The 24,940-nt window shown below is 42.5% G+C and overlaps 1 protein-coding gene across 2 annotated transcripts; it reads left to right on the forward strand.

Annotated features, from left to right (window-relative positions):
- The first annotated feature begins 132 nt into the window (after positions 1-132).
- Positions 133-24,940, forward strand: LOC139621877 (bromo adjacent homology domain-containing 1 protein). Of its 2 annotated transcripts, none has more exons than XM_071478812.1 (7): positions 133-830; positions 13,915-15,708; positions 16,471-16,829; positions 17,108-17,267; positions 17,421-17,500; positions 19,288-19,379; positions 19,738-24,940. In XM_071478812.1, exons 2-7 carry the CDS (start codon positions 13,935-13,937, stop codon positions 19,925-19,927), a joined length of 2,655 nt encoding a protein of 884 aa, XP_071334913.1. In that variant the 5' UTR covers positions 133-830; positions 13,915-13,934; the 3' UTR covers positions 19,928-24,940. The 2 variants fall into 2 exon arrangements, with proteins under 2 accessions (XP_071334913.1, XP_071334912.1); XM_071478811.1 differs by lacking the exon at positions 133-830 and adding an exon at positions 8,476-8,825.

Here is a 24,940-nt window from a genome sequence, read left to right on the forward strand (position 1 = left end):
CAGCCATCACCATGTCCAATTAATGCCACGGCGGATCCCACCGAGAAAGTTAACGGGGTGGGTCCACTGAGGCAACCCCTGCCTGCAGTTACGCGTGGCTACGCCTTTAAAAGCCTCACCATGTTGCCATCACATGCTTCGGCACAGAAGTAGGATGAGGATGTTCTTGCTGTAGTTATGTAAAACACATTGGTCACTTATATCTTATCGGGAGCTTCGGGGAGACTTTCGCGGAGGATTTCTTCACTTTGCACGGCAGGAGGGGGCCCAGCCCTCCCGTCTGTCAGCGCTGCAGTCAGTCAGTCAGTCAGTCAGCCAGTCATGTTGTGCTGCTAGTTGTTGTTCAGTAGCAACACACTGACTGGTGTGCAAACTGAAAGCTGCGTTCAGTGTTAATGCCGAGTGACGGATATAAGCGACGCGTGTGTGCGGGATCCTGACTCTGTCTCCCGCAGCAGCACTCGGGGTTTGCAGCCGTGCAGGCGTCGGAAGAGTGGATGGGCGAGAAGAAGGGGGGGAAAAAAAACAAAAAAAAAAACAGCCTGAGCAAACCCTGCTTGTGTCGGAGAGGAGTGCTGCCTCTTCTTGCGAGAAGAGAGTTGTTTGCTCCGTCTGCTCTCGCCTCTCGTCGGTGTGGAGAGGGGCTCCCTGGAGCCGAGCGGCGAAACAGCGGCGACGTTCGCGTTTATTTCCTCGAGTTGGGCGCATCGGTGAAGCAGCCGGACGAGGCGGACTTGCCTCACCTCGCCATCGGGAAAACGAGGTGCCCCGACTGGCTCCTCACACCACTGAAAAATCAGACGAGATAGTGCCAGCCACAGAGAGCTACGGTAAGTAGCTGCTGCTCCACATTATCTTTTCTCATTGAGCTTTTTTTTTTTTTTTTTTTTTATTCAGGCAGAGCAGGGGTTGCGTGGCCAGCTTTCCCCTTTTGTGTGTGTGTGTGTGTGTTTTGTAGTCATGTCTGGGGGACGTTGCAAAGGCAGATAATGGCCATGATCATGAAGGAGATTCCCAGGGAGTGGTACTCTGTCCGACTGGCCGTACAATGTGTGTTATCATAGCCCCCCCCCCCCCCAGTCCTCCTCCACCTCCTCCACCACCACCAGCACCGGCGGCAGCCACCAAAGTGTAATGCCAAAGGGATAATAGTGCTGTGCCCGCGGAATAGACTGAAACAAGGTCAATGATAGGGACACAGTTGCATGTGAGCTTACTAATATTACGATTGGCTGGATGGATGCGCTTTGTGTTCACCTGGATATCAGTCCCACTCAGTGTGTGTGTGTGTGTGTGTGTGTGTGTGTGTGTGTGTGTGTGGGTTGAGAGCTGTGTGTTGATGTGTAGGCTGTGTCTGTGCGCACACATGAGTGGCTACAAACTTCATGGCACTGACTGCCTGTGGCATTTCTTGGGGGTATGATTTGCTCTATGTGTGTGATTCATATTGGGCCTTTAACGGGCCAGCCGCTGTAAACTCAGAGAGAGAGAGAGAGAGAGAGAGAGAGAGAGAGAGAGAGAGAGAGAGAGAGAGAGTTACTTTGCCCAGGTACTAAATGAACGGGCTTCACAAATGCCAAAGCAATTAGCCCACATCACAGTTTGCCAATTAGGTCATAAAGGCAATGAGCTCATAACGGATGATACTATTATGACATCTTAGAAGCCCCCCCCCCCCCCAAACACACACACACACACACACACCCTACCCCCACCCCCTGAGGCTTGGAGTTGTCAGTAAATGATAGTCAGCACATAACACTACACTATTGAGAACTGTGTGAGGGAAAAGTGGTCAAAGAAGCAGAAGTGCTTTGCTGAAAAGAGATTTTTTTCCCCATCAGTTCCTTTTGCCAGAATGAGTGCATGCATATAAAACCCAGATTAAAGTAAAACATGGAGTAAAGAGTTTATATGATATCAGTGTAAATATTTAAGTGCTTCATTCATAGTAGTCTATTAACCTCCACAGCTGATCAGGCTTTGCATTAGTAATGCCTGTGTGATGACAGTTTGCTGTTTGCACAGATTTTTAATCCGACTGGATTGTGGAAAACTCTGCTAAACAGCATAATTGTTTAAATCCAAAGTCTTTATATGAACTCAATAAATTGATTATACAATATATAAACCCCCTTTAAATATTTGGAAAGTACATCAAAAAACCATTATTCAAATAGCTGATCAGCAGTGGTGGAAGAAGTATTTAGATCCTTAACTTATGTAGCAATACAACAACGTGAAAATACTCCTTTAGAGGTAAAAGCCCTAAAATTTCTGCTTAAGTAAAAGTAAAAAGAAGTATTAATATGCAGACTTTACTAAAAAAAAAAAAGTGCTGGTTCCATGGAAAAATAGGCCTTGTGATTGATATATGATTATATAAGACATTATCAGATAGTTAATATGATGCATCAATGCTAATAACATTTTAGTCCACTGGTTACCAGCTCCAGGGTCAGGTCTTTGCAAAGGGTCAGAAGATGAACCTCAGGGTTGTAAGATGATTAGGTAGAAAGGAAGAAAAAAATAAAGTTTACCACACAAATTTCTGTTCATTATTTGGATTGAATTGTCTACTTAATGTGAAATATAGGATCATAAAACCTTGTTGGGCCTCAGACAGCTATTTAAATGTTTAAAACCACGTGTGAAGTTTAGAGGGGATAGGTGTCGTTGGTAGAACCGCTGACAAGTCATAGACATCTGAAACGTGACAAACTAGATGTTGATTTTTTTTTTTTTTTTTTTTTTTTTCGTTAGGGATCACAAGCTGAAAAGAAGTGCATTTTGTAAGCCTGTCATGTTTTGTGTAAAATCTGAACTTGAAAAGCATCTTGTAATTGCAGCAGTTGTAGCTGAGTATAAATAAAATATTTCCCTTGAAATGCAATGCAGACTATACTTAGGTACAGTACCTTCCTCCGTAGCTGATCAGTCACTGGACCAAATAATAAAAGGCTAGCTTGATGTCAGAGGAAGTGTAGATTTTGGTGGTTCAGTTAAGGGAGAAGTTCCTCAGCCAGTTACATTTAAACCTAGTTTTTCAGGCCACTCTTTGACACACTAGTTTATTGTAGTTGAACATTAATCTTTTGGAGTTACTTCAGCCGACTCATACTTCACCACACAGTACTCCCTCCACCATATTTTCTTTTTGATCCAAGAGACCGCACCCCACCTAAACCATCATAAATGTCGTAAAACTTAATATAGAAATGTTTTAATGACTCACACCTAGACCTGTCATTAAATAGCTGCGCGGGACCAATAACTGAGCCATTACCGTAAAGGCAATTCACTGTAAATTAGCAATGGACTTCTGCCAACACACAAATCTAATGCTTAAATCATCAACGAAAAATGGGCCATTGGCAACGTTTTTGCATTAGCAGGCTGGTTGGGATATTATAAATATCCACATCTTATTCTATGCTTATGCTTATTTTTTATTTATTTTATTCCAGCACTCATCATTTGATTTTGCTAATCACTTACAATACTGTGGCCTTAATTTTATTTTCTGCAATGTTCAACAGAAAGACCACAGCACTGGTTTTTTTAAGGAACGATGCGCTTCTACAAATCTGTCCTCCTGTGCTGTCATTTGTCCACTTACGTATAATATACAGTGTGGCGTTGCTGAGTAAAATCGTGTTTGGGGTTTGTATTGAATGACACCACCTAATGCTAGGGTACAACTTTAATCATTCACTGCAAACTATCTTGGTTTTTCCTTCACCTCTAATGGCGCAGAGATAGCACAGCAAAACACCATTTAAAGTCTCTGAAATCTGTGCCTAAGCTCTGCGGTTTGTTGACCTGTTTGAATGACTATAAATTTAATTTCATGTGGGTGTTAACACTTAAACGTTCTGCGCATCCATGTGTGTTTACATTGGCTGTCATTCGAGCGGCTCCGTACAGGAGCGCCTTCTGATGAGAGGGCAGATTAATGTCATGGTTGCTTGGCTTCATTGGAGGCTTGTTTATATTCATTCACAGTCATTGTCCTGAGGAAACCCGGCACCTATACACCAGGTATGAGCTCACTTATGTGAACTCAATAACATCTGCTTGACTGTTAACACATTAATGCCTTTTATTTTACATATTTCACAGTACAATGAGTGTTGGCACTTGACCTTGTTAGTAATGTGAAATCTTAATGTGTGTGGCACTGTCCTTTCACAGGGCAATATGTTTAATTTTATAATTAACCCATGGTGGCCCTTTAACTATAGAAGCTCTGCCCTGATTATTGAATTAATTTTTAATGCCCTGCCATGCTCTGGGTCCACAGTAACTGATGCTTTTATGTGTGTGTCTGTTTGAAATGGCAAAGAGAAGTGGGACAAACCCTCTCTGCTTTTCCTGTAAGAAAGAAATATTCACCACTCGCTCTTCTTACAGTGTGAGCAGACTCCTCTCTCAGCAATACCGTGAATAAGAGAGTTAATAATCAATACACTTTTTGCATTTGACTCTAAACTAAATCATCACTTTCATACAGTTACTGACCTTGCATGCAAGTTTAAAAAAAAAAAAAAAAATGTTTTTAGGCAGTAGATGAAATGAATCACTATAGAGGATTTCTACTTGATAGCAATGTGTTTTTGTGAAGCGATTTCTTTTTCAAAATGCTCTGACATATGCCGCATATGCTGGTTTAAAGTACTGTTGTAACAGCTGCTGCTTGGTGCCTCTTGTTGTTAGAATTTCTACAGTAAATCACTGCAACAGCAAACGAAGACTCTAAACTATCAATTAAAGTGATATTTCTCACACAATCAAACAGTGTTTTCAGCATGAAACATTCAGGCCCTGCAGACTTGAAAAATGGAGTTTTCTTCTCCACAGAGAATAGAGGCTGCGTCAGAGATGATTCACAGTCATTGTAACTGATTCTATCATATCCAAAGTCTCCAAACGTCCACAGTATCCTGAAACTCCTCCAGTGTAAACAGCTTCTCCGCCGTTCATCCTTTCTCTTCACATCGCTCAATTAGCTCCTCTATAAACAAAAACCATGCTAACAGCAGCTAGGCATTACATTTGCGTTCACCTCAAACTCCTTCTCAGTCATGCTCCATTTTGCAAAGCAAAGTGCGTCCAGCTATTCTCCTGGCTCCTTTTCATCAAACAAAATGTTGAGTTTAGCTCAGCCTCTGAAATCTCGGTTTACTGTTAATCAAATTTTTTTGTGATTTAGGGAAATGTCATCATCATGGTTAAAGCTGCATTAGACTAATTAACTTGTGTTTCTGTCCATTTGACCTTTTACTGTCTTTTTAGCTTTAGTTTTAGTCTCTATCAGTTCCTAATGGAAATATCTGCCTGCTTAAATACACCTTTATGTGCACCAGCTTGTTGTAATTTTCTCTGCCTTTTGGTGCTGGGCAGGTTGTGTTTGATTCATTGTCTATACATAAAAATCTCTATTAGTGCAGCTTTAGACACATTAAAAGTCAACATAAATATTTGGTCTGATGTGTTGAACAGATTAGCTCCTCACCCTTACCTCTCAGCACCTCAACTCCCCGCATTGGTGCTGAATATTGGTGCTGCAGAATCATTCAATACAAACCTAATTCCTGTGGCTACTGGGAATATTAATTTTAAGAGCGCGCTGAGCATAAGGATGTACAACAGAGGATGTTCTGTGAATGTCTCCATGTTTTCTTTCTGCTGTTAGAATCTGTTGTAACCACCATGAATACAATTTTACAGCAGCTTTTCAAGTCTACACAGAATGTGGATTTTGGGATTTTATTTACACTATCCACTGATAATCCCGTATTTCACCCCCGTGTACTGATCAATACCAACCATTTTATTTCTGAGGTTTACACCTTTTGGCAGAGATGTGCTCTCTGATCAGATCCTCGCCGTTCACAGTCGTACAGTTAAAAATGTTCATTCTTTTTGAAAACAAATAACGTGATTGGTTTTTAATGTAATAATAGAAGTGATTGGATCAGCTTCCCTAAGAAATGAACACCATTGGTCATTTGACGTTGCACAATGTGACAGTCACTTGAGTTACTTTCCCACCTCACAGAACGGCCCGGCCTGTAACAGGCACCTTTTGAAGAGGCTGAATTGATATAATAACTGCGTATTCAACTCTTTCACTGACGTAACTGTATAATTCAGCTCTCTCAGCGTTTCTGACTTTCATCACCTTTTCATCTTGCCATTAAAAAAAAGTCTGAGGTTAGGATTGGGTAGCGGAGGGGATGCGTACATTGACGGCAGGTTCTGATTCTTGCAGATTACATAATATCTGACAAAAATGCCTCTGGAGCCTGAGTGATGGGACAAAAAAACACTAGTCAAAGCTCCTCACGGGCCAGGTACTATTAAAACAGGCAAACCTAATATTTTGTGTGATAACTGAGAGTATTTAAGAGTCTTGTGACAAGCAAGAGAAACCTAGGCTCGTGTGGTTATCTGTGTTTGTCAGGCTGTTTTACAGTTTCCCTACAGCAAAGGGGAAACTCCAGTGGAAGATTGTTTGCAAGAAAGATGGATGACAAGTTAAACCTGTCATTATTGTGGTCAAACAGACAAAATGAAAGTGAGTAACTGATGGTGGTGACGTAGAAATAATGCATCAGATCAATGCCAAACACTGTCAACAGTCATATATGAAATGATAAAGCCTGGAGTTCGTGGTTATAGTGGGAGCATTTTTAATGAGGCGCAGTAACAAAAGGGTGAGATATGGGAGCGGCAGCGTGGACATTACTGTACAGCAGAATCACGAGCAACACCCAGAAGTTTTCCATTCTGTGAGAGACATCTGTTTGTAGGGTGCAGGCAGTTTAGTCGGCACTAACACTGCCTCTCCTTTCCTCTGGTGAGGACGTGCTTGATGTCAAAACATTATTGGCTGCACCTAAATAAAAAGGTCTGATTATAAAGCGTGCGCTCCAGATCCTGCCTCATTCTTATTCTACTGTCCATGGGCAGTTTACTGTATCACTGTATCATGATGGGTTACATTATCACAACCAGGAGTGATCCGTGCAGCGCCTCTCCAGTAAGCAGTGGTGGAAAGTAACTCTACTGACGTACTAAGTTCAAGTGCTTCCACTTTACTTCCATTTCTGCTCCTTCACGCTACACTTGAGAAGGAAATATTGTACTTTTTACATACACACATTTATTTGACAGCTTTAGTTACCAGTTACTTTGCCGAATAAGATGCTTAAAAGATTAAAGGAGGTGCCGTAGCTATAGTTAAGGACACTAAGATCCTCAAGGTTAAGGCTTTAGAAAGCTGGGGTGAGATGTGTATTTAAATTTGACTAATTTGACCAAATAAATAAATGAGGTAATATTCCCACTAGAATTTTATTAGCAGTGTGGAGAAAGCTTTAAAACAGCATTTAGTGCTCAGAGAAATCAAAATTACAAGTACTGTATATCGGCTATATTTAAAAAAAAAAACTGTAAACTGAATAAGCAAACATGAACAGTATATAGGCTATAATTACAGTTTTATACACTATAAAAATAAGAGGAGGGATCATGATCTCAGTATTTTTAAATCTTCTGCCCTAACGTTGAACCTGGTTCTTACAGATCAACTACAGCTACCTAAGGTATTTTGAATTAGCTCCACTTCCACCAGCTGCACTAACCTGGTGCTTACATGTTAATGAGGTGCAGATCAGTTTTATATTTTACTGATAACGCTCCTGTATGTTTACTTAAACAAAATGTCTAAGGCACGATTTTTACCTGTAACTTTATAGTGTGACTTTGCCCCTTGTGTTTATGTCAAGAGTCTGAGTGTGTCCTCCGTCGCTGCCTGTTTGTGTGTTTATAGTTACACAACAAAATCCAACAACGCACTGTGGAGTTTGCCTGTATTTACTACAACTGTTGGGCCATGTCGGTGGTTGAACTTGATCTGCAGCCTAATTGGTTCATCTTGTTTCCAACTCCAGCTGGTTGCGGCCTCCATGTAATGACTGCTGCGACACCATATACATAAATCAGGATATCAGATATGTTTTTCAAGAGTGTAAGAAAAAAAAAAAAAAAGTTTGGCCTCTAAAGCCTGTTGTCAGTCATAAAGGTAGGACGGAAAGTGACTTTTGTGCAGGTTTCCTTTCCCTTACATCCCATAACTCATGGGGACTTTGTTGAAGCATTTAAAAACCATATGTCACAGGCACCACATGGGACCCTGTTGATATCGGTTTTACTGCCTTCCTCCCGGTTCACCCCTCACATGCACTTCTCTGGACGTGTTTTAACAGGCTGCTGCTTGAGTGGTCGTGGTTTGGTCACGACACATGACAGAGTGAGTCTGTCTGTCGTAGTGGGGGGTGGAGTGGGGAGAGAGAGAGAGAGAGAGAGAGAGAGAGTGGGGGGGGGGGCAGTAACATCCATCGCCCATGATGTACCGCCGTGTGTTTTAATGTAGTGGGACCAAGTTACCTCGGATACTGCAAATATTCAGCTTCTCCCCCCCCCCCCCCCCACTTCACAACAAACAGCTGTTTGTCCGTCATTGGAGGACGTGGGTGTCAAGCGAGGCTGGTCCGTATGGCAATTGGTTCAGATGAAGTTTTCTGCAAATCGGTGGAAGCCCAACCAGGAAGAGCAGCACACATCTCGCAGGCAGCGCCACCGACCGTCCTCTCTCCACTCCTCCCCAGCTCTCCCAGTCACGGAGCTCTGCCATCGCACCAGTCCGGCTCCGCTCCCCCCCCCCCCCTCCCCGTCCTCCTCCTCCTCCTCCTCCTCCCCTTCGCCCGCAGATTTGTTCGACGGTTCCCGGCTGGCAGGAGGAAGCGTGTCGGCGAGCCGTAAGTTACCACCTCGATTTTTTTTTTTTTTTTTTTTTTTTTTTGTTTTGTTTTGTTGCCTTTTCGCCCTGAATGTTTGAAGTTGCTCCGGCTCCACAGAGGAGCGCAGAGCCCATTTTTCGCTCCGCGCAGCAGAAGCGATTCGCAGGGCTGCTGCTACGTGCCATGTCCTCCCTGGGCTCAAGTAGGGCTGCGATCCGAGCAGCCGCCGTGTCGGTACAGAGGAATCCGTTTAGAAAATGTGAGGCTATCAGGAGGGGTGACTGCCCTTTATTTTGCTTGGTGTGTGTGTGTGTGTGTGTGTGTGTGTGTGTGTGTGTGTGTATTCGGGTAGCCCCCCCCCTCCCCTCTCCAGCCCATATTTAGAGCCTGGCTGGCTACTTCAGATGGGCAAGCTACGTCAAGCTGCACTGTATCCCATCCTACTGTATTCCTCAGCCACTGTGTGTGTGTGTGTGTGTGTGTGTGTGTGTGTGTGTGTGTGTGTGTGTGTAGTATAAATGTATGCATTTAGGTATGCGTGTGTGCGGAGGGTGTTGTAGATCAAGCCCAAGGCTGCGGTGCAAGTCTCAGGAAGGAAGGAATGAAACAGTGACCTGATGTTTGAAATTCTTGTGGGCTTTTATCTCCTCAAGATGAAGCCTCAACACGGTGTTAAACCTGTCATCAGCTGTGACATGGAAAATGTAAATGAAGAGCCCTCTCTCTCAATCTGATCCCGGCTGGTTATTTGTTTTTGATGTGTGTTTCTGTGCCGGTGTGCTGGCTCTACCTCAAAGTTGAAAGCAGAGGCATTTAGGGAAAAAAAAAAAAACAAAAAAAACCAAGGGGATGGTAAATTAATTACAGGTGTAATTTCGGCTCATGGGGCGTTTGTGATTGTTGCATGCACAGCCATTGTTGCCATGTGATCTGCAGCAGAGTTTGAGCTTTATTCTGCAAGGTGTCTCTCATGTCGCTTATTGGTCGACTAATGCAGTGTTTCCTGAACCTGTCCGGCTTGTGACCCCTTAAAATGAAGCTCTGTGACCCCTTGTTGCTGAGTTGTAAACAGTGCATCCACGAAAGCGATCTGCCCTCCTCAGATGTGTTTTGTTTGAAGGCTTTTTAGAGGCTCACAAAGGTGGAAATGTACTTCACAAGAAAAGGAAACAAATTAGGGACTGTACGAAAATTATCAGAGCGGAGAGAGGAGTCTAAAATAAAAAGAGGGTGGGTTGTGTATTTTTAGTTTTTGATCAAGGTGCAGTATATGGGAGAGCAAGAGAAGGTGTTTCAACTTTTTCTCATCCCAGAGTGATATTTTTTTCATTTATTCTGGGGTGAAAATACCGCAGTGCTACATTCACCAACAGTGTTGGTGTGTGGGCCTGGTTCACTCATTCAGTGGCTATTATAGGCCTAACATTTAAGCTGCTTTTATTCAGATTGAATAATAGTGTAGTATTTTGACAATTTTGTTGTGTTTGCCATGAATATATTATTTTGGGAGACTGGGAGAGGGTGGTCCAAACAAAAATATCAATGACACTGTGGAGGCCCTCGCCTTTTCTCTATAAAAATAAAGCATAAGATTCATCTCACTGTATAACACAGTTGTAATCATATAATCACATGTCTTCAATAGTTTTAAATACATTTATAAACTGGCCCGTGATTTCATTTCATTCAATAGTTTTTCTTAACTTTCGGCCCCATTTTCAGGATTAACAACTCTTTTGTTGGTGTTCTGTAATAAATAACATTTACAGGATGAATCATTTTGAATGTGCTGCACATGTGTGTAAACAAATGCTTTAAAACACACTGAAGAAATAGTTATATCCAATATACAGATATCATATAATTATTATTCATGATGAACACATAAACAGGATTTATCACCCTGAAAAGGGGACCTAAAATATAGTCAAACTATCTAGTAAATTAAAGTCACTCACAGTTAGTTTATAAATGCATTTGAAGCTACTGAAGACATATGACCATATTTATAAGCCGACAACTGGGTTACACTGTGTGAACAAACATTCATTAAGTGTTTATACCCAAGTTATGGGTGATTTATATGAGGTTTTAAAGTTGTTACCGAAGACATAAATAAACACTTTAAACATCTGTTTGCAGCACGTCTGCATCATAGCGTCTTAGTAATGTCACAGTGTCATAGAAAACACCCTTAATTGTTCATGTACTGCTTCTAAATGTAAAGTAAGGATAAGCATCAGTATTAGAAGCTCTCTCTTATCTCTTATCGACCCCTTTGGATCGATCTTGAGATTCATGGGGAGGTCCCGAGCCACAGTTTGGGAACCACTAGGCTGATACATTGAACTTATGGCCTGTTATCACAAATAGGACTACATGTTTGTGTAATGCTTTCAAAGTGACTTGCATTGTGTGTGTGTGTGTGTGTGTGTGTGTGTGTGTGTGTGTGTGTGTGTGTGTGGCATTCACTTTTGTGTTTGGAGTGACTGCTTTGTTTTGTGTGACACATCGTTGTCTCTGTGTTTCTAGACTAAGACACTTACTAAAGTTGAACTGCAATTTTAGAGGAGACAAAAGATAAAAGTAACAATTGAATTTCAGTTGTGTGTCCTGATGCTGTTGAATCATTATTTAAATCCACGTGGGTTGCTGTTTCGCACACATACTCTCCAGAGTCTCGGGAAATCTTGCAAGTCTTATCATAAAAAAGGATCCTGGTGAGCCTGCTGTTTGATGCTCTGAGAGGAACTGATGATCTGTTTTCTAACCAATTAGAGACGGAGCGCAGGGCCATTGATCTTCCTATAAATGTGAAATTACTTCCTGAGGATCACCAGGCCTGACTGTTCTTAAAGAGCCAAATTGCCGTTTGGCAAGAGCACTGCCACTGAGATAATATCTTACAGGTTATTTCTTTCAGCGTTTCCCCACCTACACTTCCCAGCAGTGACCCAGCTTAGTTTCAAGGCTTTTGAAGTGGGGCAGTTTCGAGTAGAAAATACTGTTTGGATGTTAGAAAGTTACTTTAAACTAAAGTTCGAATACAGACTTTGATAGTTAAATATGAAGTGAAAACACTACTGGATTTCTGGCTCCCATCAGGTATTAAATATCAGTCCCAGTCGGCAGGGGCACACTATGAAACTGATTAGATCTTGTCTGAGAAGCACAGTCTAGAGTTAGCCGTCCTGCGACAGGGCAAAGACGAGATGTGGGATCATGCATCACTGAGCAGATCAATATCAAAAACAAGTTGGAAAGTTTTTCTTTTTGTTTGTTTGTTTCAAGATATTAAAGCTATTAGTTATATTTACATTTTCTTTTTAGTGCTTTTTGAAGTGGAGTGTATAAAAACTAAAATAAAAAAAAGCCCCTCATGTCAGTATTTGTCCAGTTTATACACAATCAGGCTAAATAAGAAATCACAACTAATACGAAGTAGCTTCACTTTTCATTAACCCTAGAGCTAAACTTGTATTGGCTATTGCCAGAATCACCCACACATGTCGGTCTTGGGCCGCCTTCACACTGCACAAGCCCAGTCAGACTGGGGCAGACAAAGTCAAACATGTTTGAAAAATCTTGTCGGGCTCCGGCTGTAAATGAGTCGTCAACTGAGCCAAAATCTCCGGTCTTGAATGTGTTCAAACTTCAGAGAAATCTGCATCAGGCCTCTCAGCGCCGCGCACAGCCTCGCTAGTCTGAACAGATGCCCTGGCCTGTAACTCCTGAAGTACAACTCCATACAGAACGAATGGGAAAAGATTAAAATGCTTACTATAATAAGACATGGGATAATTGTTTTCAGAGGTTAATATGATAATATATTATAAGCTCAATTGAGGAAAATGTTAAAAACAAAAAGAGATAAGAAAGCACAAATATGCATGTCAATAGACTTTAAGGGGAGAATTTCATTTAGTGATTATAGATAGTTATGGAAAGTAATCGGGTGGGACAAGAAGCTCGTGAGTTTGGAAAAAAAAAAAACCTCAATTTGATTTCGAAAATAAAAGTTGAAAGATGGAAAATGTATAATTATATTTATCTTTGTGGAGCAGAGTCTGGTGTATATACAGATCTTAGTCTTTGAAAGATTACCCATCTCATTAGGCGGACAATAAATCTTTATGACCTCCAGAATAAAAGAGATACACAGCTTTACCTTTTATTCTTTTGTTGCCAATGTTTTTTATGGGTTTCCACAAAAACTCCCAAGCTAGTTGTTTGCTGCTGATTGTAAGCATAATTGCTAAATGATTTCACAATGAGCTTGGGGAATATTTATGTTGTAACATACAGTAGATGTGTGAATGAGATTCTCTCCCTCTACGTGACGTGGACAATGAGCGATTTGAAGCCATGAAATTAAAGTGCTAAAAATGTCACTAGGTTTAAATAGGCATTTAGTCGGCTTGTTTATTTGTCTTATTTTCCTCGGTGGAGTTTAACGTTGAAGTGAAGCCTTTTTGACATTTTCTTTTCAGAGTAAACATTTCAGACTAAACAATTGGCCTTAACAAGCTGTTATTTGCATGCTGTGTGCACACGAGGTGATAAGGCAAGGAGCGCGGTGAATGAATGACAGAGTGCATCAGTTTCCTCAATGCAACATAAAACACACACACACACACACACACACACACACACACACACTTATAATGAGAGGAAACAGGTGTACAATAGCTGGAGCTATTGATCACGGCTGAATTTACTGCTCAGTGAGCTTCTTCATGTATTGAATCAGATGTTGCTGTTGTGCTTCAATCTAAGCTCACGGCTTATGTAAGATCATCGATGTCTTTGTTATGTTTGTGTTTTTTGTTCACTTTCTTTGCGCCTCAGTGCTTTCCACAACACAAAAAGCTTTGTCTCGTTATAAATCATGTCAACAAAAAAATGTTTGAGATGATGTTAATGGTCCCTGCTTGTTTCTTGATACCTCACGCCACTCCCTGACTGTGTGCCCTGACCATCAGCTTTGTTTGTGGGTAACTTGAACTTGAACTGTGCAGCTCACTGGTTGTTGTTCTCTAGATTGGGAGGAGATGGTGAAACTAGGACAAACTAGAGCTTTTACCACTTGTTGGTCTGTTATCTTTAGGTCCTGTGGAGAAGCATGTGATGACTCACGCAAGGCAGAAGGGTTCCCTCAGGCAGAGCCGCAGTAGTGCCGAGTGGTGGGACAACTGTCCTCTTTGGCCACATGGTGGCACTATGGGTGGCGCCTGGCCTGAGCGCTCGCTACGATTCGGCAGGACAAAGAAGATAAGTGAGATCATCAAACAAGGGAAAAATACGGACAAGAGGATGACCCACAAGAGAGGGAGAAAAGAAAAAAACAATCAGAACAGAAAACATGACCGGCGGCGTGACAAGAAACGGGACAGGAAGTTGTATCCCTTGCGAGGCAGGGCTGGAGGTTCAGGTGAGGAAGGGCTCAGCTGCCACGTCCTCCTCACCCGATTGGAGGAAAGCATCCGTAAAAAGGAGAGTTCTGAAGAAAGGGAAGGAAACAATGCACGCCGACAATTATCCCTGAAAGCCAAACCCAAAAAAGGGAAAAGCAGTGAAAGAAGAGAGACAAAGATACCACCGAAAAACAAATCAAAGTCAGTCAGCCCAAGTCATGGTGAGTGTATTCATGTCTTACAACCACGCAAGCGCCGACTGGCCTCTCTCAATGCTGAGGCAGTGAACAGTTTACTGCTTGAAAGAGCTACAGACCCTCAGCCAGCAGCTAAACAGGCCAGGAGACAGGAAGAACCCACCAATGCAGGGGGTTCCCCGGATGCAGACCCAGCCAGAAGTGGTGTCCCTGGAGCTCTGAAGGCTTCACGTGGCCACATCAGTAAAGCCTCCACGTCTCACAGACTTGAACTGTGCCAAAGCTCTAAGCCAGTCAAGAAGGCCAAAGTCAACCGAGGTGATGAGAGCAGGGGGATGACTCAGGAGAGTCTGGATGCCCCCGCCCCCAGACGATTGGCTGGACTCAACGCTGCAGCCCTGCTGAAGTTAACCAGCTCCTCTGCTACCAGTAAGCAGAGAATAAAGGCTGCACCCACAGCCACTGTCACATCAGACTGCAAGGCTCCGGCTGCAGTCTCAACCCCAAAACAGCACTCCAGAGTCAAACTCAGACACAAGGGGCGATCACAAAAGCAGAAGGGGAAAAAGGCCCCCGCCCTGCACAGCGGCTGCACAGCCTGCAAGAAGAAGGCAGACTTTGAGCCCAAAGTGGAGTGGGAGACCGGCAGCTGCACCCATAGACTGACCAAACCAGGCTACCAGTCACGCAGCATGCTAGCGTACCCACTGAAGCAAGTGAAGGAGGAGCAGCTGGAGACCGAACTGAGCCCATACTACTGCTGTCCCCCAGAGGGCTCCATGGAATACTGCCACCGCTTGGCCTTCTTCCTGGGCCAGCAGCCCTATGGAGAATCAGACGATCAGCCTCTTAACACAGCCATGACCCCCGTGAAGCGCGAGTGCCTCGTAACCTCACCGTCCCTGACCCACTCCCACCCGCATACAGCCCTGACCCTCAGCCCCCACCCCTGCCTCTGCACTGCTGACCACTGCTTCTCCAGCTACTACGTCCACATCGCCCACCCGACACACACTGGAACGACGTCACCAACCCTGGCCTCGCGACCTCTGAACTTTGCCCCTTCCAGTTTGTGCCCTAATCGGATGACTGGCTCCAAGCTGCTGGGCCCGCGGGTGTCCCACGCCTCAGGGCTGGCTCACCCCGCCTACTGCAACTCCGTGGGTTCGCCCTGCTATGGTGATGCCTGCGGGATTAGTGGCTACACCTACAGAGCCATGCCTCCCGTCACCAGCAGGGCTTGTTCTTTCAGCACAGGATGCACTGGATGTACACACAGCATCAAAACAGGTGAGTGTTAAATAGAGACTTCTGAAACCTTTCAGCTCTACCAAACATTTATGTACAGTACGTACTTTTAAACCCTCTAATTGAAGATAAAGACATAATTCAAATTAAAACAGTTTCTGAAGCTAACACGCCCCATTGATGGCAAGTTCATCGTTACTGGGTTCTCTGATTCACTCATCTTAAGGCCTCTTTGTATAGCTGTTATTATGAAGGAAACCCTTGTGTTGTGCTTGGATCGAGTTATTACTTACAGAACTTAAGATTCCTTTGTTGTTCAGTTTGTGCCTCGAGCTAATTGTGGGGCCTAGCAAGTGTGAACATTTCTGTTTTTTTATTGTCTTTTTTTTTTTTTTTTGTTGGTGTGAGCTTTGAAAGTATCCACAGCCTAAAGCTCTGGCTTAATTATTTGTTGATAAGGAGGCTCATATGTAAAGGTTTCTGTGTTATGTGTTATATATAGAAGGACTGATGAATAAGATAAGACATGCAGGTTGTTTGTAAGCTCATCAGCAGGGGAACCATGCAATCTGCTCATTTTAAGGTTAGTGTAGCCTTTGCTGAACAGCAGCTACAGAAACACTTGCCTAAAGTTTGCTAACTGGACCCAGTAAGGCTGCAGCAGCAGAACTCATTTTGTTTTATGGATTGTATTATTTCATCTTTCAGCAGCTACAGCGTCTTGTTCCAAGTGCAGATGTGTTTATTTCAATGCTTTCTTGCTGTATTATTTTAAAGTGTTACCTTTACTCTTTACTTTTCCAGAGGGTTACTCCTCCCCTCAGGGTGACCATAGCCCCTCTCTTCTGGTTCCCCCCTCCCTGCCCATCTCCAGTTGCCCTCTATCCAGCGTGCCCACATCTACCCAGACTAAACCCCACCTGCTGACCCCCCTGTCTGGGCGAGACCAGCCCCAGCCCAGGTTAAAGCTGGCCAGGGAGTGCCCACAGAGCACCAAGCCCTCCAACGGCTCCCTGTCAATGGGCCGCACACGGCTGCCCCAGAAACAGCCGTCACCCGTGCCAAGCCTCAGCAGCACCAAACAAAAGAAAGTCAGCCGCAGACGTGCCACCAACGGCTGGCGGCCTGTTGGAATGCCCACAGAGAGGGAGGTCTTCATCGCGGTAGGTTATTTGTGAAGCTGAGCTACAGATTTGAGAGCTTCTTGTCTGGTTGTCTGTCTAGTCAGACTTACTCTCTTGTTTACCACTACCTGGTAGAAGAAACCTTAACATCTACGCAGCTGCCTGGCAGAAAGAAAAAAAAAATCAGCTCTCGGGGGAAAAGATAATTGTGTTTTGACCACACAGCTTTGTGTGACAGATTCCTTTTTGTCTTCATAATGAGAATTATATCTGTCCTCGTCGGTGTGTATGTGTGCATGTGTTTGTGTCTGTCTCAGGGAGAGGATGAGACGGCCCTGCGGCAGTGTTATGAAGGAGTCGAGAGGGATGGTGAAGTGATTCATGTCAGAGACACTGTGCTGCTACGATCGGGCCCCAGGAAGAAATCCCTCCCATATGTTGCCAAGATATCAGCGCTGTGGGAGGACCCCAAAACAGGTAAAGGAGATGAGGGGGAGGAGATCATTGTAAGATACATGGATTGTGTGCATGGATGGATGGATAGAGGGGTATATGGCCCAGGTTGTTTACCAAGGTTGTTTACCTGTACCGATGTGTGTGCTGTGTGTGTGTCTCAATTTGCTGCCTCAGGAGAGCTGATGATGAGTCTTTTCTGGTACTACCGACCTGAGCACACCCAGGGAGGCCGAGATCCCAACGCACACTGTGAGGTGAGGTTTGAATGGAACAGAGCAAAGATTTAATTTTTCTCAGAGGTGAAATGACAGTTGTGCAGGCAAACAGTAACAGCCTACTGAAAAACTGTGTGTTTGTCGTCTTAAACACAAATAATTGTAATAAAATTAATTAAACTCTAAACAAATAATGTGACAGGGGATGTGTACAATGAAGCAATGAGGGATTACTCGACATCCATATGAACCAAAACAAAAAGAAAAAGATCAGTTTTATTAGCTTAATTCAGTTAACATAAAATTGTTTATTTAGTGCTGCCTAGACTTTTATTGAGACCCAGAGGTACGATATTACATAAATAAATAAGACATTTTGAAAGAAAAATCACATAAATAAATACAGTCAAAATATATAATATAAAATGTGGAATAATTGATACACTGTAAAAATTCAGCTCATTATTTTGAAATGTTATTTCCTCCTGCTTCCTTTCACAAAAGCAGATTATCATGCAAGTTATTTTTACTCAGTTGCAGCAGTTGTGATTTTAAAATATACTGTGTTTTTATTTCACAGGGCCATTTTCTCACAATTAATATTTCATTTCATAATCCCATTGAAGTCTTTGTCAGTCAAAACAAACAGAGGCAGTGATGTAAAAATATACAATAAACTCTTATTGTGAAAAGAAGCAGGATGAACAAAGAATTTCATAATAATGAGCTGAGTTTCAGCAGTATTTAGGATTATTGAATAGTTTTATAATATATCAAATATTTTGCTTGCATTTATTGGTAATGATTACTTGACTCGCTGTCATATTCTTTAATATAACAGTTTTGGGACTTTTAGAGAAAATATTGGCATTTAAAATTTTACCCAGATGAATCTAACACATCCATATACTGGCCGTCCCATTATACTGAACACATAAGGAAAATGAAGACACACTAATAATTTCACTTTCACTGTGTCCTCATTAAGAGTTAGCTTTTCTACATGTGTAAAACTGTGGTAACATTTCCTCTTGGTGCTGCTTATATATAATGATTTAGAAACAATTTAAAGTTGTACCAAGTTCAATTCTTAAAACTGTTGTAAAAGACATACAATTCTTCATAGTTTGTTGATTATGTCGCCTCTTTTTGAGGAATACCATCTTGTGCTTTCACATTGTAGCTGACAGTGTGTTTGAGTGTGGGAGGAAAGATTATTTCCTTAAATCAGGGCAAGTATTGTCATTTGCATTACTTGTATTCCACATTTATTGGTGTTCTATAATAGAAATGTTGCAGTTATCAATGATTTGTTCATTATAAGTAAATGATAATGTCCTGATATAAATAATGTGGTAGGAGCTGAACAAAACTGTCACCTATGCACCAACGTTTGACACCGACTGCTGCTGGAGACATCATTATCTTTCCCTCGGCAGACCTGGAGCTGCCGATAGCTGGTTAGCGCTTCAGTGTAACCACGAAGCCAGATGATGATACCTCTGCCGCCTCAGTCTTCACCGTTATTTCACTGTTCGGAAGTAAACACGCTGAAACTCTCTTCATGTTTCACGTTTCACGCTGGATGTGTGCAGCATGTGTTGAGCAGAGCAGGATTTCTGTGTGTTTGCGTGTGTGTGATGGCACACTGGGTAAAAAAAAAAAAAAAAAAAAAAAAACACAGAGGCACAGTCCTATTCTACATGAACAATCACGGTTCCCTGTGTGCTCACAGTCAAAAAGCGTTGTCATTTCTTCAGCCTTCAGCCTGCACAATAGGAAGCACTTGTGATGATGTGACATTGTACACCCACTGTTTGTTTCAGAATGAGATTTTCGCCTCTCGGCACCAGGATGAAAATAGTGTGGCCTGCATAGAAGACAGATGCTACGTTCTCCCACTAGCCCAGTACTGTAGGTAAGTACACCCTCGCACAGAGAAACAGACAACAGCAGTAATCATTAGCAGAAAGTCTATTCAGAAGGTTTGCTGTCTTTCCTTTTAATTAACACCTCAGCTTCTGAGATGCCTGTTTTTAAGCCTTTCTTATCACACATCGGTTACACTGCAACTGCAAATGAATTTGAGGGAACACTAGGTCATGAACATTTGCCTAGACATCATTTGCAAATATCTGTTTCAAGTTCAGTTGCTTGGAGTGTTCAAATAATGGCACAGTAGGATGAATATATTTGATTTATACTTGATTTCACAGCAGGTAGTTGAGGCTGTGTGCCACCTTTTTGATTATTGATTTTTTTTTTTCCTTTCCTAGATTTTGTGCCTTGGTGAAGCGGCGTGCTGAAGGCGCCGCACCTGGCAGTGCCAGCATGGTGCCCTGCCGCCCCGACTTCGCCCCCCCTTCCCACCGCTGTGTGCCCACAGACGTCGACCCCGAGCTGGTGTATCTCTGCCGGCACGTCTACGACTTCCGCTACGGACGCATCCTGAAGAACCTGCAGTAGAGGGTAGAGGGGGCTGCCGCATCTATGAATTAATCATCACGACGCTCCCCCTCCTGCTCAGCGGGGGAGCTGAAGGACTGAACTCCCCAGTCTTTACGGCTGGGGACCTCAAGATCAGAGGGAGGGGGGGGGGCGACGAGGTGGGGCTGGGTTTTTGGCGAGGGACAGATGACGCAAAAAGTGTTTGTGACACATTTTGAAGCACAGATCCCTTTAGTCGACTACAGAAGGGGTTACAATGTGATAGATTAATCCATCTCAGTCAGAGCATGAATATTTCCCGGTTTGGAAGAGTGGGGAAGGGACTTTTTGTTCGTCAGCTTGGATTTTTCGGCTTCCGCAACAATCGGAGGTCACATGGAAGGCTGTGTGTGTGTCCGTCCCCTTTGCCTGCCGGGAATGCTGAACACCAGGCTGAACTGGGCTACTGTCAGGACCGCGTTTCCCCCAAAGCATCTTAGCACAACAATCATGTTTGTTCCATTTGTAAGCCAATGGCTCAGGGATGGTCCGTCGCTAAGGTGCTTCCGGGGAACACAAGCCTGCACTGTCAGATCAGTGTTAACGCTGTTCAACCAGCCAGGGTGAAGGAGCAGCTAATGGAGAGTGTCGTCTTATTTCTCCTGATTTGAGTTTGTGTCCGTGTGAGTGTTTGTGAAAGAGAGAGTGGGAGAACGAGTGTTGTCAGTGTGGATAAATGGATAAATGTGATGGTTTTTTTAGGAGGCTTTCAGGCAATCAAACCAAACAAGCAGCTTTAGAGGAAGCGGGGCTCTCTCTCTCTCTCTCTCTCCCTCTCCCCGTCCTCTCTCCTGTGTGCCACAGCGCACTGACACTGACAGAAACATTTTCATCTCTGCGCTAAACTGAAATACTGTACCTGAAGGGGTGAGAAAGATCTTTCTTTACCAAACTCAACTCTAGAGCACGGCTTCTTTAAAGTGGGGTCAGGACACTAAAAATGGTTCTTAACTGATTCTATCAATGAAAACACACGCACGTGACAAAAGCCCCAGTGGATCTTCAAACTCGCTTTTCATCTCAGCCACAGTCCCTGTTTGAAGAAGCCTTGTTCTAGAGAGGCTCTTTTAAGGGTCCAAAGGAGAGAGCCCTTGCTGAGGAGTTGAGACCCTCCTTAGCCTTGTGAAGGCTCACAAAGAGGAGGGTCGACAACCATTGTTTTTTTTTTTGTTTGATTTTTGTCATATTTTTTCACCTTTGCTGTTCCCTGTGACTTGCCTTATGACTTGCAGGTAGAGCTTCAGGCAGCTAGTCTCACCACATACAACTAAGAAGTGGTAGAATGGGTTTACTGTTGTCCCAAGAAATAGGATTTTGTTGACGATCGACTGACAGCTGTGACATGAAAATGCACTGGTTAGGGCTGCAACTAATGATTGTTTTCATTATCTGTTCATTGTTCTGTCCATAAAGTGTCACAAAATAATGACAAATGGCTGTTACAATTTTTTACAGCCCAACTGGACATTTCCAAGTGTTTTTGACCAACAATTTAAAACCCAAAGGTTTTTTTTTTTTCATCATGTTGATAGAGAAAAAACATCAAATCTTCACATCTAAAAGGCTGAAAACATCTTTTTTTTTTTCATTTTCATTTTTGCATTTAAAAATGTCTCAAACATTAATTAGATTATCAGAATAGTTACAGATTCATTTCCTGTCAATCGAGTAATTGTTGCAGCTCTACACTGGTTAGAAACACGGTGCACTTTCCATGTTGTCAACCTGCTGTGCTCTAGCTGCTCACCTCGCGTCCTGAAGTGTCGCACCATCTGGGAAATGTCTGTTCTACCCATTTTCGATTCTACACCCACACCAATTTCTCTTCCTCCACCTCCTCCTCCTCCCCCAAGACAAACCAAAGGATGTCACACAAGCCAGAGTCCCCGCCTCCTCCCTCGCACTTCTTCTCAGCACTTCTGCCCTGGTTCCCTTATTATATTGCACTAATCCATTCCTTAATTACAACAAATGTCTTTTTTTTTTTTTGGTCATTGTTCTAGCTACTAATATCTTCCCGGGGGGAACATACTGTGTATGATTTATGTGTTTGTGTTTCGTGGAGAAGGAAACAGTGAAGATGTCATTGCTGCTTTTGTCAGTGCAAACTGTAAATTTCTATTCTTTCACCAGTAGAGGAGTCGGCCAGCGTGTTTGTCATGTTACCTGATGCACAACCTGTTGAATCCCATGGAATATATACAGTATGTGTGTGTATATATATATGTATATATATATATATATATATATATATATATATATATTACTAGAGTTATTCCATTTGATTTTTCAATCAGCTGACATACTTATATAAATATACAGTATATATGTATGTATGTATCCACACTGTTAACGTGATTAGATTTCAAAACGGCATCTGGACGAGGCCTGACTCGCTGTGCAGACAAACATAGCACCATGTTAGATGTGTATTTGGTTTGAAGATTGGAGGGCTGGGGTGGGGGGGTTGTGGGTGGGAATGCGTGTGGGAGGGTGTTTGATACTTTATTGAGTTGTGGTGGTTCAAACCACACTCTTTCATTGCCTTTTAACCTGCAAGTGTTTTACTGTCACTCAGAAAACGAGTAGTGTGTGTACCTTTAAAAATATGAAGAGTACCCGATTGCTTTCCTACACAGCAAACGCCCTGATCTTCAACATTGGATAAGCCGTGAAAGTTTTTAACACCTTAAAGCCATCTTTAACTTTGAGCAGTGTGACTCCTAACCCAGAACACAAAATCAGATCCTGCTCTTTGGGTTTTTGTTTTTTTTTTTATTTCTATTAACACCCAGATTCTCTAAAGAGGTAATATATATTCTCCTACTTTACAATTTCTCCTTATTAAGAATATTTTATTATGTCAATTTCCTAAGATGGCATATGCAATATATTTTTAGACTTACTATTTTTGAAAAAATGAACTAAACAAATCAAGAAAAGAATATGCATTATTTTTATTTTATTTCAAATTAGTTTTAAATCATCACAGCGTTAATTGAGACTTGACCAAATGAAAGAAAGAGGAGAATGAGGGGAGTTGATGCCATCGTTTAACCCGAGGTTGTTCATAATAAGCAGCGAGAAACTCCCTTCCAGGCGATTTCTAATGAAGTGTACATATCTGAATCCAGGAAGCACCGGGCACTCTTTAAACAAGCCAATGCACAGTGTAGTATTTTTGCAAGATCTGTAATAATTATATTTAAAGTGAGGAAAAAAAAAATATTTAAATGGAGTAAACAATACAATATATTAAGATTTCAATTTAACTTATTTGGAAATACTGTGTCTAATTGATTAACTATATCCTGTTTCTTTGTGCTCCAGGATTGAAATGATTTCTGTTTACTTGTAACTTATGAGTTTAGAGATTAATTGATTGAGTGGCGGTGTTTGAGATGTAAATGTTGTTTACTTTATATCATTTAGTTGTCAGGGGGTGGAGTCCAGACCAAATCACACCCTGGCAGACAGGAGGGCAGAAGTGGTCACAACTCACAGGCAAACAATTGATCAGATTCCCCTTTAAGACACTTAAAAAGTCAAGACTGACCTGAGACCTGTGGGACTTCTAGCTCTCCTGTCCAACCTGACTGACCTTAAGTGTGGCATCTGGGAGAATGCCGTGGCAACATGGTCACCTGAGCTTTTATTGATTCGACCTATTAGGGGAGAGACAGAGACAGTACACCTGAGACAGGACAAGACGTCCTCTGAGCTCAGGTAGAAGATCCCCTCAGGCGCAGAGAGTTTTCACAGGAATTAGGGACTGTATGAAAATTACTAGGGAGGGTGGGGCGATCAGAAAAGGTGGAGAGTTATGTATTTTTAATATTAGCTCAATGAAAGTAGTCCATATTATTTGGGAGAGCAGAAGAGGGTGTTTTGGCCTTTTCTCATGCCAGATTTAATTTAATTTTTTTTTTTTTCCAAGGCAAACAATTGCAGTGCTAAAGTCAATTTGTTTGTTATCTTTGCCTTAGGTACATTATTTTTAGGCAGGGTTTTTAGAGTCTGAAGAAACAGGGAAGGTCCTAAGAAAATTGATATTCCTGTGAAGGGCCTTTTTAAAGTGGATTTAATTACCCCAAATAATTTTCATACAGTTCCTTATTTAAATCATTAAAAGACGTGGTGTTCCAGTGGGCTGAGAGGAAATGTAGTCATTTTAATATGATTAAAGTGTGATCACATTAAGGATTACTTAAACAGCTTCTCTCTCCAGCCTAGTCAGCTGGCAACCATCGCCTTTCTCCCAGATGTGCATTGACGGTGTTCGGCCCCTAGAGGGCAGGAATCCTATGTGTGCGGGGTGGTCTCAAGACCATGTCCCAGCGCTATTCAACAGTTTCCTCTCCGCGTCCATTTGCCTTGCACTGTTATCTTTTGGCTGCAGAGAGAGATGCAGGAACTTCCTGGAGGTTAAGAGAGCTCAGTGAGAAGGTTGCCATGAGTCATCCTCCCAAGTGCTGGCCAGCCCTGCAAAGAGCATGGACTAGATTGAATGTTATTATTTATGTAACTTAATTTCCTAGCAGCTTTGCATGGACACAGTTGCATCCTCCGTTACCATGACAACCGGGCAGGGCCAGCACTCAGGAGAAGGTAGCTCCTGTTTATGTATGGTGCCCACGGTGGCAGATGTCAAACACTGAGTGACCTTTACTGATGCCACACAGGAAGTGTGTTCACTCCATGAGTCAAAACACAAGTACCCAACCAACCCATGAGATTCTGCTTTCTGTGTGATCTGTATTGATGCTTATTGTCGACATATATTTTGATATATTTGGAAAGAACGGGGATATACAGTAAAAAGTCTAGATATTTTTGGAGTAGAGAAGCAATGTGTGTAGGCTATAAGATTATTGTCACTTTGTCATGCTCTCTGAAAATCTCTTGGATTTTTTTTGGAAGAATTATATAACATCCCTACTGATTTAATGTTCCATTGAAAGAATATTTATAAATTTTAAGTCCTTTGTGAAA

This window comes from Trachinotus anak, unplaced genomic scaffold, assembly GCF_046630095.1.
Source record: "Trachinotus anak isolate AG129_WGS33_773 ecotype Australia unplaced genomic scaffold, CSIRO_AGI_Tana_v1 ptg000005l, whole genome shotgun sequence".
In the NCBI taxonomy this organism is placed as follows: domain Eukaryota; kingdom Metazoa; phylum Chordata; class Actinopteri; order Carangiformes; family Carangidae; genus Trachinotus; species Trachinotus anak.

Coding starts and splice junctions, on each gene's coding strand:
- LOC139621877 (XM_071478811.1), top strand. CDS start 8,579: ATGAAGTTTTCTGCAAATCGGTGGAAGCCCAACCAGGAAGAGCAGCAC. Junction 8,826..13,914: donor AGGAAGCGTGTCGGCGAGCC/GTAAGTTACCAC, acceptor TGTTATCTTTAG/GTCCTGTGGAGAAGCATGTG. Junction 17,268..17,420: donor GTGGGAGGACCCCAAAACAG/GTAAAGGAGATG, acceptor TTGCTGCCTCAG/GAGAGCTGATGATGAGTCTT.